The sequence below is a fragment of the Mustela nigripes genome, chromosome 3, assembly GCF_022355385.1.
Source record: "Mustela nigripes isolate SB6536 chromosome 3, MUSNIG.SB6536, whole genome shotgun sequence".
Lineage (NCBI taxonomy): Eukaryota > Metazoa > Chordata > Mammalia > Carnivora > Mustelidae > Mustela > Mustela nigripes.
This window is the reverse complement of record NC_081559.1, coordinates 39717687-39734976: the sequence shown is the minus strand read 5'-3', so window position 1 is coordinate 39734976 and position 17290 is coordinate 39717687. Positions and strand designations below refer to the sequence as shown.

At 47.8% G+C, this 17290-nt stretch overlaps 1 protein-coding gene across 1 annotated transcript in view; it reads right to left on the bottom strand.

Moving 5' to 3' along the window:
• Positions 1-17290, bottom strand: part of EFHD1 (EF-hand domain family member D1) — a 42500-nt gene that overhangs the window by 3374 nt on the left and 21836 nt on the right. The window contains exons 2-3 of the mRNA XM_059393725.1: positions 15486-15633; positions 8495-8629 (exon numbers count right to left, since the gene is read on the bottom strand). Coding sequence (XP_059249708.1) covers positions 8495-8629; positions 15486-15633 — 283 coding nt within the window. The remainder of the gene's footprint in view (positions 1-8494; positions 8630-15485; positions 15634-17290) is intronic.

The window sequence follows — 17290 nt, the reverse complement described above, 5'->3', positions numbered from 1 at the left end:
CCTGGGTGGCTCAGTGGGTTAAGCCGCTGCCTTCGGCTCAGGTCATGATCTCAGGGTCCTGGGATCGAGCCCCACATCGAGCCCCACATCGGGCTCTCTGCTCAGCAGGGAGCCTGCTTCCTCCTCTCTCTCTGCCTGCTTGTCATCTCTCTCTGTCAAATAAATAAATAAAATCTTAAAAAAAAAAAAAAAAAAGAGCAGGATGCTCAACCAACTGAGCCACCCAGGCACCCCTAACTATTTTTTTTTTAAGTAGGTCCATGCCCAGCATGGATGGAGCCCAACATGGAGCCTGAACTCATGACCCTAAGATCAAGACCTGAGCTGAGATCAAGAGTCAGATGCTTAACTGTCTCCATCCAGGTGCCCCTCTTTTCGTATTTTTTTTTAAAGATTTTATTTATTTATTTGACAGACAGAGATCACAAGTAGGCAGAGAGGCAGGCAGAGAGAGAGGAAGGGAAGCAAGCTCCCTGCAGAGCAGAGAACCCGATGTGGGACTCGATCCCAGAACCCTGGGATCATGACCTGAGCTGACGAAGGCAGAGGCTTTAACCCACTGAGCCACCCAGGCGCCCCCTCTTTTCGTATTTTTAAATGTCTTATTATGAATGAGTTTTTAAAAAAAAAAAGATTTTGTTTATTTATTTGACAGAGACAAAGAGAGAGATCACAAGTAGGCAGAGTCAGGCAGGGGCGGGGGGGGGGCGGGGTAGGGGGTTGGGAAGCAGGCTCCCTGCTGAGCGGAGACCCCCCCCCCCAATGCGGGGCTCAATCCCAGGACCCTGAGATCATGACCTGAGCCAACGAAGGCAGAGGCTTAACCCACTGAGCCACCCAGGTGCCCAATGAATGAGTATTAAGCTTACCAAATGTTTTGAGATGTTTCACTGAAAATGATCACATTTTTCATATTTGATACCGATGACATTTTTAAAACTTATCCCTGCAGTCTTAACATAAACTTCAAATGTATTAAGGTCCCCACAGCTATATTCATTACATTAATATTCTTTCTGATGTGTTTTTATCTGATGTTATCAGAATCATGATGGCTTTAGAGAATGAGGTGATACAATCTTTCTCAGTGTGTTTTAACTAGTTTGTGACATTGAAAAGAAAGTGTAACATTGAAGAATTAATCCCTAAATTCCCCAGCACTTAACTGGGGTTTTTTTTGGGGGGGATGAGGGGAGTCAACTTACTAAATGTTTTTACAGTTCATCACATTGTCCACATATTATCTCAAATTTACAAAAAAAAAAAAAGGCATTCCCTTTCATTGAATATTTAATGATTTTAAGTCAATGTGTCCTAACCACTCGCTTTTTTTTTTTTTAAATTTTAGGTAGGCTCCAAGGCCAACATGGGGCTTGATCCCTGTAACCTACAGTTCCACCTTCTACTGACTGAGCCAGTGGGGCACCCAAATCTCTCACTATTTTTAACTAGCATGTTCCTGGGTCCACCATCTTTTCTCCATCATGAGCTTCAACGTTTGGGTGTCTCCTTGTATGTTCTACTTCTCTGCCAGTGCAGCTGAGATTTATCTATTTCCAACAATGCTCTTTATCCTATCCTCTCTGGTTTTCAATCCATTACCTCCTTGGTGACACAATGCAGACTCTCACATCTCAATGAAAAATAGTAACATTCCTTCCTACATTCTCCCTGTATTGCACAGGGGCCTGTGTCTGAACACAGGATACCTCTGAAAGAATCAACCGCATAGGGGTAGGGACCAGGAAATTATGTTTTCCAAATTTCCCAGGTATTTCGTAAGCACTTGAGGCCCTGCTCTGTCTCTTCCAGCTCCCTACACTGGAGTCACTAGAAGACAGATTTAGTTGCCTACAGTAGAGCTCGGCTCACGCTGACTCTCATTAACCACTGTCCCTGGATTCAGGCTGAAAACTTGGACCTCAGGTCCCTTTGTCTAGCTCCAACACCTCCCCTCCTTCACCTTTTTTTTTTTTTTCCTTGTTTGGTTTTCAGGAATTTTACGAGCTGGCTGTTAAGTGTTAAAAATTAAAAAAAAAAATACTAGAAGTTAGATTATATAAATCTATAATTAGATTAGAAAAAAGAGAAATACATATTACAAAGTCATTGCTTCCTAATTATCTTGCTACATTTTATTCTTTCTGTTTTGTAGGCTGTCTGTTTCTGTTCCAGGTGGGCAACAATGGATAATGCTACTTACAAATCCACCTTTGGCAACATCTTGTTGGAAGCTTGAAAGCAACCCCCACCCCCAGGGGTATTTACGGAACCCAACAAAGTGCTACAAAGCAGGGTTTGATCTATTGTTTCATTCACAATCTTTTCTAAAGAAAGTAATGGGAATGTTAAAAATGTAGATTAAGCTGAAAAATGTGTAGTATCTATAGCCTTTATACCATTTTAGAGCTCCAAAGAATTTTACAGAATATTCTTCTAGTACTTGAAAACTATTACCAAATTTGGCAAGGGGGGCACCTGGGTGGCTTAGGTGGTAAGCATCTGCCTTTGGCTCAGGGCATGATCCCAGGGTCCTGGGGTGGAGCCTACATGGGGCTCCCTGCTCAGCGGGGAGCCTGCTCCTCCCTCTCCCTCTGCTCCCACAACCCATGCGCTCTCTCTTCTCTCTCTCAAATAAATAAATAAAATCTTCTTAAAAATTCGGCAAAAAAGTTGCTCACATCATTGAGGAATGAATGAAATTGAGTTCCATTCACTTTTTCTTATGAATTAAGTTAAACAAAGTATCAACTAACACTCATGTAGGACCTAGATTCTTCTCTCAGTTGCAACCATAGGCTGGCAATGGACCCAGAGCCCAGAAAAAATTAAGGAAACATTCTTTGATAATCAACAGACCATGTGGAATTTATAATAAAAGTAGTGTACACTTTATTATTTGCAAATTGTGTGCTATCTATCATTTATATCATTAAAATTTATAAAAACATACGGATATATGTATATGCATACTCTGTTCAGAGAGCCAGTTGCTAAACATTCACCAACAAACCACTGTCTAAGCCTCAGTGTTCTCCTCTGCAGAGTGGGATGCTACCACCTCTTCCCCTCCCATGTGTTAGATAAGACATGAACCTAAGGTCCACCTGCCCACTACTGCTGGCCAGGTCAGAGGCGTAGGGGCCTTTGCAACTCCCTCACTTGGGGTCCTTCTTCTCCACTATAAAAGCTACCTCTTGGGGTGCCTGGGTGGCTCAGTCAGTTAAGCATCTGCCTTCAGCTCAGGTCATGATCTCAGGGTCCTAGATTCGAGCCCTGCTTAGCACGGGGAGTTTGCTTCTCCCTCTCCCTCTGCCCCTCCCCTTGCTTGTGCTCTCTCACTTTCCCTCTCAAATAGATACAATCTTAAAAAAAAAAAAAAAAAAGTTGGGACGCCTGGGTGGTTCAGTTGTTAAGCGTCTGCCTTTAGCTCCGGTCATGATCTCAGAGTCCAGGATTCAAGCCCTGCATCAGCCTCCCTGTTCAGCAGGGAGCCTGCTTCTCCCTCTGCCTGCTGCTCTCCCTCTGCTTGTGCTCTCTCTCTGGCAAATAAATAAATAAAATCTTTTTTTAAAAAAGTCTCCTTGATTCTATGGTCTGTGAGTGCTTTCTCGCCAATCACCCCACTCTGTGTCTTCATCATGTTTCCTTCTCTGGGGACCACTTCCCTGGGTTCTAAAAACACCGGTCTACTCTAGATTAAAAACAAAAACAAAAAGTTATCTGATTCCAAGCTACCGTTCCATTCCCACTTTATCTAGACCTCCTCTGCCAGCCATCTACACAGAAAAGTCAAGCTGTTTCTCCCCAGTTCCCACTCACCTCTTACCCTACTGCTATCTGCCCTCCACTAAGGAACCTGCTCTCTCAAAAGTCTCCAATGACCCACTTGCCAGAGCCAACACCCCCACCCTGGCCTCATCTGACTTCACCTCTTCCTGAAAGTGCTCCTGTCCTCCAAAATGGCATTTTCCCCCTGGGTTTTCTTGTTATCTCTGCTCACTTCCTTCCCCACAGTCAGTCTCCTCGAAATCTTGAGGTGGTACTTGGATCTTGTGAAGGCGGCTCCCCTTGTCTGTGTCGTCGGGTGTCTGTGAAGTGTTCATTTCCCCCTTCTCTCCTCCTCCAAGACGGTCCCCTGGTGCACGCCCCAAGGGTCTATGGAGACGCACCCCACCCTGACTCCAGAAGAAAGCCCAGTCAGGGTAATGGTATCCCAGCTCCTGTCAGTGCTTGGTGTGGCAACGAACATGTGTGAAAAGATCACTCCACGACCCTCAGTATCTAGCATCCCCATTCTTCCTAGCAGCAGAATTATAATCAGACACGTGGGTCCCTAGGAAGAAAGGCATTTTGGACTCTCCAATGCAGGTGTGACCAAGTTCTGTCCCACAGGGCACGAATGAGACTTTACAACAAACACTGTGCCCTCCGTTTTCTTTTTTTTTTTTTTTTAAAGATTTTATTTATTTATTTGACAGAGAGAAATCACAAGTAGTCGGAGAGGCAGGCAGAGATAGAGAGAGAAGCAGGCTCCCTGCTGAGCAGAGAGCCCGATGTGGGACTCGATCCCAGGACCCTCAGATCATGACCTGAGCCGAAGGCAGCGGCTCAACCCACTGAGCCACCCAGGCGCCCCTGCCCTCCGTTTTCTTCTTCTTTTTTTAAATTTATTTAATTGATCTCTACACCAACACGGGGCTCCAGCTGATGACCCTGAAATCAAAAGTCACAGGCTCTTCTGACTGAGCCAGGCAGGCGCCCCCACAGTGTCCTTCAAACCAAAGTGCCTGCCATCCCCTTCCTCAAACCACTCCCACAGGAGGGGTGTGTCCCTGTCTCTATTTTTAAAATATCATCAATCCCTCTCTACACAGCTCCACAAGACTCATTCTGGTGGAATACTTTTTAAAATATTGTATTTATTTGACAGAGAGAAAGAGAGAGATCACAAGTAGGCAAAGACGTAGGTGGAGAGAGAGGGGGAAGGAGGCGTCCCGTTGAGCAGGGAGCCCAGTGCGGGGATGGATTCCAGGACCCCGAGATCAGGACCTGAGCCAAAGGCAGAGGCTTTAACCCACTGAGCCACCCAGGCGCCCCCTGGTGGAACATCTTACTATTCACCTCCCAGCACGGCACTCCTACATACTGAGACTGCTAGTTCCTTTGGGATTCTCTCTCCCCATCCCCACTCACTACCCTCAACGGACCTACAATTCTCCGGACATCTGTGGAAGCCTCCCTGACTCCAGCCTCTCCCCAGTGCCCAGCACTGGTCAGGTAGAGGCCCCCAGAGGGCCCCCCACACCTGCTGCCGTGGTTCCCTGGCAAGGCTGTGCAGAGCCCATTATGCTCCACGTTTTCCGGGGCCCTACCCTGGGAAATCCCAAGTAGGTCTTCGGGGGCGGGAGGGGAGGAGACCCGAGAAGCTGGTCTGCAGATTTTTCTGGTCTGGTGGTCAGCAGGCTGGAGAGGCCACCTTCAGGGGAGCTCTCCGTGCACCTGGATCCGGTATGGACTGGGGGCCAGCCTCCCAACATTTGTTACCCTCCGTGCCTCAGAGCCTTTGTGCTTGGGTTCCCACGGCAGGAACGCCCTCCCCTCCTTGATTACAAGGTGAATCCCCATTCATCTCTGAACATCTGTTGCCAATGTCAGCTCCTCTATGGCCCTCTCCCAAATCTGAGTGATGATTCCCTCGACTCGTCATTCATGCAAACGTTTATTGAGGGCCATTACGTGCCAGGTCTGTAATTACAAAGATAACACACCCATTCTGCCTTTGAGTCTGGGTTGCGGAGGCAGACAGACAAGTTCAAAACATTTCATTGCTATTCTTTTCATCTTTTCTCTTCTTTATAAAAATTGTGCACGCACCTTATAAAACATTCCAAAAATATAAAAAAGCAGTCCCTTGGTCAGTCATAGCTATTACTAATACTCAGATATGTAATTAGCCAGGTTGGATTTAGTATTTAACAAAATTGGGCTGTAAACATAATGTTCTGCTTCCTTTGTTTCGTACATCTGTTCATACTCAGAGTGTGCAAACGGGCGGGCGTGCCACCAGGGACTCGATTCCCTGATAATGGAAGCTTTGGTTGATTCCAACTTTTCTCTATTGATGCTGTATAAAATCCCTGTGACACATCTACATTTATTTGCATGAGTGCCTCTAAGGGATAGAATCCTAGGGGCAGAATCCCATAAGTAAATGATACAAAGCACTCACAGCCAGCCCCAAAATGCTGTCCCTAAAGCTGGGACCATTTCTACACTCTCACCAAAAATGTCCGAGAATAGGGGAGGAGCAGAGGGAAGGGGAGAGAGAGGATTTCAAGCAGGCTCCATGCCTATCATGAAAGGAATAGAGTTTTCCAGAAATGGGCCTTTGGGTTGGGTATTTCAGGGAAAGGAAGTAGCAGGCACGAGGCCCCAGGGGTGAAAAGGCATGGCAGTATCTGAAGAAATGTGCTTGAGCGGCAAGGAAGGCCAGAACAAGGATCAGAGTCGGGTCATAAGATCCTTCGTGGTTTCCAGAGACTTCGTGCAGACTTTTTTTTTTTTTTTAAAGATTTTATTTATTTATTTGACAGAGAGAGATCACAAGTAGGCAGAGAGGCAGGCAGAGAGAGAGAGGAGGAAACAGGCTCCTTGCTGAGCAGAGAGCCCGATGCGGGACTCGATCCCAGGACCCTGAGATCATGACCTGAGCCGAAGGCAGCGGCTTAACCCACTGAGCCACCCAGGTGCCCCTTCGTGCAGACTTTTAACAAGAGCATGGTTTGCTGAGCTGCAGCAGTGGCCCAAAAAGTGTCATGCTAAACTTGGGTCTCAATGTCAGGCCCCTGCCCACAGCCATCACCCAAAGATCTCCAAGTGTTGGCTTATCGGGTGATGACTAGAGAGGACCCATCCTTCCAGAACCCATCCACCCCTCCTCTCTATTCCTTCTCTTTCAAGGCTGAGAATTTGTTTTCCTCATGAGACTATGTGCGCCGTCCTGGGGAAGGCAAAAGTTCTGTCTACTAGCTCCTTGTGAAGGAGCTGTATTTCCAGAGTTTACTGTGCCTGGCACCCCCAGAGCTGTGTTGAATCAATGCTAAGTGATGAAGGAAGGGCCAAACCACTTTCAGGATTAGACATAGAATGCTGGCATTGAAGATGCCATGAGTGGCTGGCCTATCCCAAGTTCTCAGATGACAGCAGGAGGAACTCTGGTGTCAGGGGTTCACCATGACTCACAGTCTGCATACTGGTAGAACGATGATCGACCCTGTCTCCAAGCAGCATCATGGAATGCAAGGAGCCAGTCCTACTCGGGGGCGAGCACGGCCAGGATGGTTGCCAGGGACACTGCGTTTCTGGGCAAGCTCCTGGAATAAGCCATCACTCCCCAAGAGGCTGGCTTCCATCTGGGATGGGAGGGAGTCTCAACAGCTCCTATCACGTACCCAGTGCTCACAGTGAGCCAGGCACTCGCTAAACACTTTTTTTTTTCTTTTTTAAGATTTGATTTATTTGAGGAAGAAAGTGAGCGTGAACATGGAGAGTTACAAAAAGAGAGGGAGAAGCAGACTCCCCACTGAGCAGGGAGCCTGACCTGGGGCTGGATCCCAGGATGCTGGGATCATGCTCGAGGCAAAGGCAGATGCCTAACCGACTGAACCACCCAGGTGCCCCTAAACACTTTCTATATGTGAGCTCATTTAATCCTCACGGTCATCCTGTTATCGCCTCCACTGTACAGATGAGAAAACTAAGGCACAGAGTGGTAAAAGGGTCAGTGGAGGAGGCAGGACCTGACGCCAGGCAGCCCTCCCCACTGCACCATTCTGGCTGACTGGGGATTTGGAAGGCTCTCTGATATCTCTTTCTACAGGTGTGCTCTGGGGAAATGAAAATGACAGCACCCAGCCAGGGGTAGGCTCTCCGTAAGTGTCTGATGACGGGATGAACGTGTGAATGAATGGAAGCAGCCAGAAAGGCTCTGGAGCCATGCACTGGAGCCATGCACTGGAGCCTGCTTCCCAACCCCCTACATCACTGTCAGTGGAGCAAATACTGGTTCAAACTCGGGCAGGGGGCAGGCCACTGGGGCTCCCTCCTCTGGCCCCACTGTTTGCTCGTTCACACACAGGCACTTAAGACATAAAGTTACAGGAAATTGCTCCATTAATTCAACTGCAGCTCGGGGCAGAGCTGCAGGGAGTTCTTCTGGGAGGTCTGGAACCTCGTATCAGCAAACCCATTTGAATCAGAAACCAGGATGGAACGCACGCACGTGCCATCTAATTGTTTTTCCATCTTGCTTTTTGTTTTCAGACTGCACGCAGATACACTCGTTCCTCTTCAATCACACTTGATACACGCACTTAAGCTACTGCTGTTCTGCTTGTCCTGGGCGAGCGAATGAAGCAATCACTGACTGGGAGCTCGTGTCGGGCAGGGTGAAGGGACGGAAGACCGTCCTGCACAAGAAGGAAACACCCACCTTGGCTTCAAAGAAGTGCTTGGCACCTTTGACGCCCTCCTGGGCCACATCGATCTCGGAGAGCTTGGCCAGCGCCATCAGCCCGCTGTCCTCCTCCAGCTCCCCCGCCGCAGCCTTGTGGAATACGAGCAGGAACTGCAGGAAAGGGTTGATCAGAGTCCAGGTCAACCTCACGAAGACTTACAGTGATCCCCTCCAGCCCAGGGGAAAGGCATGATTGCCAAGCCTACGAGAAAGGGTGTCAATACGTGCGAGGGACCAATTAGATTGTTTGCTTTTGCTAGTGTTCTCTATTTTTTTTTCTTTTCTTTTTTTTTTTTTAAGATTTTATTTATTTACTTGACAGACAGAGATCACAAGTAGGCAGAGAGGCAGGCAGATAAAGAGGAGGAAGCAGGCTCCCCAAGGAGCAGAGAGCCTGATGTGGGGCTCAATCCCAGGACCCTGAGGTCATGACCTGAGCCGAAGGCAGAGGCTTTAGCCCTGTGAGCCACCCAGGTGCCCCTATTTTTTTTTTTTCTTTTCAAGATTTTATTTTGTAAGTAATGTCTATGTCCAGTGTGGAGTTCGAACTCACTACCCTGAGATCAAGAGTCATATGTTCCACCGACTAAGCCAGCCAGGCGCCCCTCCCAAGTGTTTTCTAAGAGATCTTTACAGAAACTGGTATGTTTCAAATACTTGAGCTATCACTTACCTTTTCATTGTGTTTATGATCATTTTTTACTTCTAAAAATTTTATATAATTTATCAGTCTTTTTTTTCTCTCTCACAAGCATACCGGTGTTATGCTGAGAAAAACCTTTCTTGCCACCAAGGTTACAGAAACAATCACCTGTGTTTTTGTCTCTTGCTTTTATGACTCCTTTTTTGTTAAACGTGTAAATATTTAATCTTTGAAATTTATTCTGATCTATCCCGGGAGGTTGATCATTAACCCTATTTTCTTCCAAATGGTTAGTTGGCGATCTCCACATCATTTATGGAAAAATCTATCCTCTTCCTCCAGATTCCAAATTGTGACCTGAATGCATTCATCTTTAAAGCCAATTTGTTCTAAAAAGCCTACCCAGGATATATCCCCCTACCCCTGCCACAGGACACATTTTTAAATAAATAAGCCAGGCTGAAAAGGCAAGTCTCCCATCTTCCAGCCCTTCCCCAAGATGATTTTAGACTTTTCCTTCTCTAAAGAATTTTGGCGAGTTTATTTGTCAAATAACCATTGTCCAAACTTCTATAATTGTTTTTTTCCAAGTCAGCACTGAAAGAAGCCTTTCCAAGTTTTCGGTGCTATGTAAAACACATGGGTCTCCAGGGGAGTTTTGAGGTTTCAGGAGTTTTTTTTTCCTCCATATCCATCCCCTCTAAAAAATGGTTTCCCCAAGAGAAAAGGACATTACCTAAAGTAGACTGAGGGGGCAAACAACTTCAACGGGCTTTCCAAATTCCACCTTGGGTGTGTTTTCCTGCCAAGACTCTTAGTCCCTAGAGGGTCAACCTAGTGTGTTTCGTTAGATGGAAGTCAGCCTCTACCACCACTAACCCCAAAATGTCACGCAGATAAGCCTGTCTTTGTAATTCTTGCAAAGCAAGGGATGAAGCAGGATTCTCCAATATGTAACTTTGCGAAGGCTGCGGTGGGCCACTTGGCTCCACAGAAATGCCATGTTTGTCCACCTGCAACTTCAAACTTCCTCACTAGAGGCCGGTAAAGACTCAGTTTGCTGCAGACTAGCAGAGCCAGAACGTGGGCTCTAAGTGTTGGACAGCAAGCCCTTCGGAGGGGAGACTTCCAAGAACAGGATGGAGGGCAAAGGGGCTACAGGGGGACGGTTGTAGTCAGGCTCTCATGAAGAGAAGGCAGCAGCCAAAATGTCAGCAATGGAAATGTGAGCCATCTGCAGAGGGAAGGGGTGAAAACCTGTCCCTCGGGACCCTGCCCGCCCTTAAAATATTTACAGCTTACAGAAACATCTCCCCCATGCCTCCCTGGCTACACAAGGTAAATACAAAACAGGCAGCCCCTCCACACTGGGAAGGCAGCTCTAGAAAGATAGAAAAGGGGGGTTACTCAGTCATTAAGTATCTGCCTTTGGCTCAGGTCATGATCCCAGGGTCCTGGGATCGAGCCCTGCATCAGGGTCCCTGCTCTGTAGGAAGCCTGCTTCTCCCCCTGCTTGTGTTCCCGCTCTTGCTGTCTCTCCCTCTGTCAAATAAATAAAATCTTTGAAAAAAAAAAAAAAAAAAGATGGAGAATGGCCCCAGCTTAGCAAAAATCCAAGTGACCTTGGTGGGGGGGCGGGGCAGTGTCTCCTTATCCCTGAGATTCATTTTTCTCACATCTACAGTGTATGTGGTATTTACAGGCAGCTTAAAGTATTCCTCATGGATCTTTTTCTCCATGTGTGCTCACTTTCACTCTGCCAGCTCACGGAGCACCAAAGCAGCCCTGTCTTAATTTAGGGGTCCTTGGGGCGCCTGGGTGGCTCAGTGGATTAAGGCCTCTGCCTTTGGCTCAGGTCATGATCCCAGGGTCCTGGGATCGAGTCCCACATTGGGCTCCCTGCTCAGCAGGGAGCCTGCTTCCTCCTCTCTCTCTCTCTCTCTGCCTGCCTCTCTGCCTACTTGTGATCTCTGTCTGTCAAATAAATAAATAAAATCTTAAAAAAAAAAAAACAAAATTAGGGGTCCTGACGCCAGCCAGTTAAAGAAAGTAAAAAAAAGAAAAATCCAGCTCAACCTGTATATGTTCAGCCTTCCAGAAAAGCATGCCAGGCATTCCTATTTGATTTTATTGTAATCACCAACTCCTGAATGACAATTTCTCTGACTGCCCAGCCTTGTTTGTCTTCCTATTTATAGTCTACAAAGACTGGTATGTTGTGGGGAATTGGAAAGTGTCCTAGTTGTGACTATGAGCAAAGCAGGGAGGGGGGAGAGAAGAAGCAGAAAACAAAGAAACAGAGAGAGAGAACTAACAAGGCTAAAACAGTAATTTCAGGCACAAGCTAACAAACACATCTGATAAATTTAAAGAATTTCTAAATTTAATTTCTTTTTTAAGTAAGCGCTATCCTTAACATGGGGATCAAATTCATGACCCCAAGATCAAGAGTCTCATGCAGGCACCCCTAAATTAAAAAAAAAGAAAAATGTAATTTCATGGCCCTGACCGGTAATGCAAACATCTGCCCTGAATTGGCATTCTAAAATCACAAGTGACAGAAACAAACTTGTTGGCTTAAGCAAAGAGGAAGACTTTGTTATTTAAAAATGTTGACTTATTCTTGTAGGAATAGCCAGCTGCAGAACCAATTTGCAGTACTTCACCCCAATTTCAAATTCCCAGGACAGGGAATCTAGTGGACCTAGTTCCACCAGGGGTCCATCTATGGTCCAGTCAACAATGATGCTGATGAGCAACCTAACACCAGCCAGGGCCCCACCCAAAGGAAGGTAGGGTAGAAGGAGAATGGAACCCGTAATTCCCAGTACAGACAGGTATCCAGTAAACCCATCACCCAACCTTTGTACAAAACTACTGCACATCTGGCCTTGGAGCAATTTTTCTTTCTTTCTTTCTTTTTTAAAGATTTTATTTATTTATTTGACAGAGAGAGATCACAAGTAGGCAGAAAGGCAGGTAGAGAGAGAGGGGGAAGCAGACTCCCTGCTGAGCAGAGAACCCCATGTGGGGCTCAATCCCAGAACCCTGAAACCGTGACCTGAGCCGAAGGCAGAGGCTTAACCTACTAAGCCACCCAGGCGCCCCGGAGCAATTTTTCTTTAAGAGAGATATAATGGAGGGGCACCTGTGTAGCTCAGTCAGTTAAGCATCTGCCTTCAGCTTGGGTCATGATCCCAGGGTCCTGGCATCAAGCCTTGAATCAGGCTCCCTGCTCAGCGGGGATGTGGATGTGACTTGCTTTGGTCAAGTTAATCCAAAGAGAAATAAAGAGAATAGAAGCATTCATTAAGGACCTACTAAATGCCAGGCTGTGAGGAAAGAACTATAGAAGTAAGCAATTTTGTCTATCTGGCCCCCTGGCCCCCACATGATGATGATGGTGGGACCATTGGCTATGATGCCCTGTGGGGCATAACAGGGACCCAGCCAATCACAGTCCCCTGATTGCAATGACTGGTCCAGGAGGTGGGGACAAGTCCCCAGTAGCAGCATTCAGAGGCCAGCTGAGGTCGGTTCAGGCCCCCACGGCTGCTAACCTGGGACAATGGAACCTGGAGCAGCTGGCAGCCATCTTGGCAGGCATCAGGGAAAACATGCGATGTGGAAAGAAAAGGTAAGGTTGACACAGAAGAAAGCACGGTTGAGCTCTGACCAGAGGAGCATGCTGTACTACTGTGCCCAGCGCACCTCTACTTCTTCATCTCCTGTCTATGGGAGCTGAGAGTTTTTGTTTTTTCTTTTCCTATGTAAATGAGCTGGCATTCTCTGTCACTAGTTCAGGAGTTCCAACTGATACCAGCATGGAGAGAGAACTCCGTTCTCACAACAGTCCTGAGGGAAAGCTATTAACACAGCTATATTTTTTTAGAGTTTATTCGGACAGGCAATGGGAGCAGGGGGAGGGACAGAGGGAGAGAGAGAATCTCAAGCAGACTGCCCACTGAGTGCAGAGCCAAACATGGGGTTCCATCCCATGACCATGAGATCATGACCTGGGCTGAAATCAAGAGTTGGAAACTTAATCGACGGAACCATTCAGATGCCCTTTAACACTTGCTTTTTTTTTTTTTTTAAGATTTTATTTACTTGTCAGAGAAAGAGAGAGAGAGCGCGAGAGAGAGCATGAGAGCACACAAGCAAGGGGAGCAGCAGGCAGATGGAGAAGCAGACTCCCTGCTGAGCAGGGAGCCTGACACAGGGCTCAATCCCAGGACCCTGGGATCAACATCTGAGCTTAAGGCAGATGCTTAACCGACGGAGCCACCTAGGCATCCCAACACCCCTATGTTAAAGACAGAAAAATGGAGGCCCAGAAGTAAAATAAATCGCTCAAGGTATGCAGCTCTGTGTGGAGACCGATCTCTGACTAGAAGCCTCCTGTCATTACATAACCAAAGTACCAGCACGCCAGCGGCTCCCAGTACTGGTGGGAATCAGCAGAATGGGCTGCCTGGTTGGCTCCACTGGTAAGAGTGTACAACTCTTGGTCTTAGAGTTGTAAGTTCAGGCCCAACATTGGGTGTAGTAATTACTTAAAAACAAAATTTGAAAAAAAAAGAAAAGAAAAGAAAAGAAAAACAAAAAACAAACAAACAAAAAAAAACCCAGGATGTTGGGCTGTGAGTATTTACGGCAAACATATCACCACCTCCAAATCCTGCCCCTCCGGGCACAACTGCTACAGATGGGACCACAACGGGACTCATACTTCGGAGATTTCCAAACCTCTGATGTCCACTTGTGTGCATTTCTGTGGGAAATGGCCAAACATGCAGCCAAGAAAAGCAAACCAAGCATCTTGGGTTTGGCAGGGAGCGTGTCTTTGCTTGGCCAGTGACGTGCACAGCCCTCTCAATACCCTCTCAATTTCTGTTCCCCCCAGGTCACAATTTGCCACAGACGCTCCTTCCCTGGTATTGCCTCCAAAGCTTCACCCACGCGAAAGCTTTTCCCTTCTCTACCGCGGGGAAAGCTTGGCTGAAGGAGCCAGTGCCCAGCACGAATGAGAGGTGGGGGAGCCAGAGGGACAGCTGTGGAGGCGAGAACCGCAGCTGACGAGGGGAGGCCGTGGGCACCAAGCCTGCCACCCAGGTCCAGCCTTGAGCTGGAACGTGATTTCACGCTAAGTCCTGACCGTGTTGGCCCTCTAACTCCTTAGCTCTGGAACGAGAAGCCTGGCCTAGAATATCCTGAGGGTTATGCCCAACACAGGTTTTCTGGGATCTTCTATTTCTGCATCTGCCAGCTCAGGAAAGGAAGAGAAGGGGCGGATCTGGAGACGACCTGTGGGCAGAGAGAGGCCAGGCTGGTTTCACCACAGCTGGGGAGGGGACTCACGGCTGCTGGTTCAGCTCCAGGGACCTCAGGAAGAACGTCCGTGGGCCTTAGTGAGCCTGGAGAGAAGACCTGTACTTGGGCAAAGCTCTCACCATCAGGAACCAGGATGCTGGAACTCCAGTGTTTCTGGAGTAACCAAGGTCACACACTGGGAAGCAAGGACAGTGCTCTCTAGTCCCAGACCCGGAGGGCCCCGCTGAGATAGGACAGAACGGGACTGCTAATGCTCGGAGCTTCGAGCCCGGATGTTGTCCCCAAACCTGTTCTGACACCAGCGCACACAGACACGACTGGAGGCTTCACAGTAACACCCAAGCACATAAGACATGGAACCCTTCCTTGCGGGGCTGCATCCCTGCCTTGGAAGAAACCCAGTGTCCTTGAGACTCTTGCCGCAGCCAGACACGGCCTTATCACCAAAGTTCTCGCACATTTAGAGATCAGATTTTGAATCTACTTGCACTCTTCCAGAGAGTTCTGTACGTGGAAGTTTTGCCTGCAATTTCAGGGATTCTAAGGCCAAAAAGCCCATTCTTGGACTGTTATGGGGACACAAGGAGCTCCAGGAGCACGGAGTAAGAGCCTTCATTTAATTGCTTTTTGATCATCTTTAAGTAGCTTATTGTAAAAGTTTAAAGTTTTAATATCTAAGAAAACATGAAACTATAAATCTACCAAAACTTTGCACACATATCCACTATTTGGTAAACATCCTTCCAGATTTCTCAACACCCAAACATTCGCCCAAAGGAGGTTGTCCTACGCACAGTGACTATTTGCTCAGCGACCATTCTCCCCATGAACCACGCTTCGCGAGCTTCTTAAAGAGATCTTTAAAAGAACTCTAGGTTGACTGTCCAATCAGTACTCTGGAAAGGCTAAAGCTACTTGTGTTCTAGGGGCCCTTAACGGTGGGGCTTCTCTCGGGGGCCCTCCGCACAGAGGCTCGGGGCCAAAGGGTACCTCGCGGAAGCTGAGCTGGCCATCGAAGTCCTCGTCCACCTCCTTGATCATGTTTTTCAGGCCCAAGTGGGTCTGGGGGGCACCCAGCTTCTCCATCATCAGCTTCAGCTCCATCAGGTCAATGAAGCCATCCCGTCCAGCATCATACCTGCAGGGGCAAAGGAAGGATGCTAACAAGGGACCACCATGGCTAGGATCACGGGACACTTGACCATGGGACACAGGATGACAGGACACTTGGTCATAGGACACCTAATTCTTTTGGCCTCATTTACTGGAAAATAATGCAGTCACCTGCTGCTTGGCAGTGTCCAGCCGGGTCACAGGATCAGAAGGGACTCCCTTCTTGAAACGCCTTTGGGCACTGCACAACATGATTCAAAGGGGATCTTGAACATAACAACACCGTTGTTGTTATGCCCTTTATCCCCTCAATGAGGCTGTAAGTTTCTTGAGGATGAAAAACATGCCCAGTTACCTTTATATCCCCCAGTTTGGGTCAGCAAACACTGACCAAACCTCCCGAGGCTGGGCAACAAGTCACAGAGCGAGCCTGGGCATCCCTGACATTCTCCCAGAGGACAATTCCAAAAGCTGTCCGTTGGGTCCCATTTTATTTATTTATTTGAGAGCAAGAAAGAGAGCAAGCACAGGAGGGAGCAGGGGGAGGAACACAAGGAGTCAGAGAAGCGGACTAGGGACCCCCTCGGGGCTCGATCCCGGGGCCCCTAGATCATGACCTGAGTCGAAATGGAGTAAGACACCCACCCAACTGAGCCACACAGATGCCCTTCTCCATTCATCCTTCTGCTTCTGGTCTCCTGCCCTGTGGCAGCTGGTCCCCACCCTTGCACGTGGTTATCCTGGCTCCAGCTCTCTGGTTTTATGCTTGACCCCATCATGCTCATCCAGCCTCCAGGTCCAAACGGTCACATCTGTGCAAGTGACTTCTGAGAGGGGACCAGGCTCTGCCCCGTTGCCTGGATTTTACCACAAAGCCAGCATCTCTGTTGGGTGTTCCTCTAGCCCCCGCTGCCCGGAAACAAACCCAGCTTCACCACAGTGGGGGGATCCTGGCCCTGCCCTCTACCCCTTGGTGCCTGAGCTGAGGGGAACCTTCTTCAGCCTTCTTTTCTCTGCTTTCTGCCAAACTGTCCACCCATTACTTCTCTACACACCTGGGCTGTGACAAAGTTTTCTCACAGAACCCTCTTCCCCTTCTCCCTTCAAGTCCTTCCCATTTTCTGCTCCTCAGGGATCCCTTGCTCTCCAGGTAAGAACACCTTGCATTAAAAAGCAAATCAGTTCAGGGGCGCCTGGGTGGCTCAGTGGGTTAAAGCCTCTGCTTTCGGCTCAGGTCATGATCTCAGGGTCCTGGGACTGAGTCCCGCATCGGGCTCTCTGCTCAGTGGGGAGCCTGCTTCCTCTTCTCTCTCTGCCTGCCTCTCTGCCTACTTATGATCTGTCAAATAAATAAATAAAATCTTAAAAAAAAAAAAAAAGGCAAATCAGTTCACAGTAGCCAAAAGACGAAACAACCCAGGTGTCCATTTTTGATGAACGGATAAACAAAATGCAGTATATCCATAATATGGTATATTTTTACAAAAGGATATTATTCATGATAAAAAGGAGGGAAAATCTGACACACACTACCTTGGGGAGGAACCCTAGCAACATTACGGCAGGCCTGAGATAAGCCAGACAGAAAAGGATAAATACTGTGTAACTGTGAGGGACGCAGAAAGTCAAAACGGAGACAAAAAGTAGAAAACAGTGGCTACCGGGACCTGGGGGAGTGACTG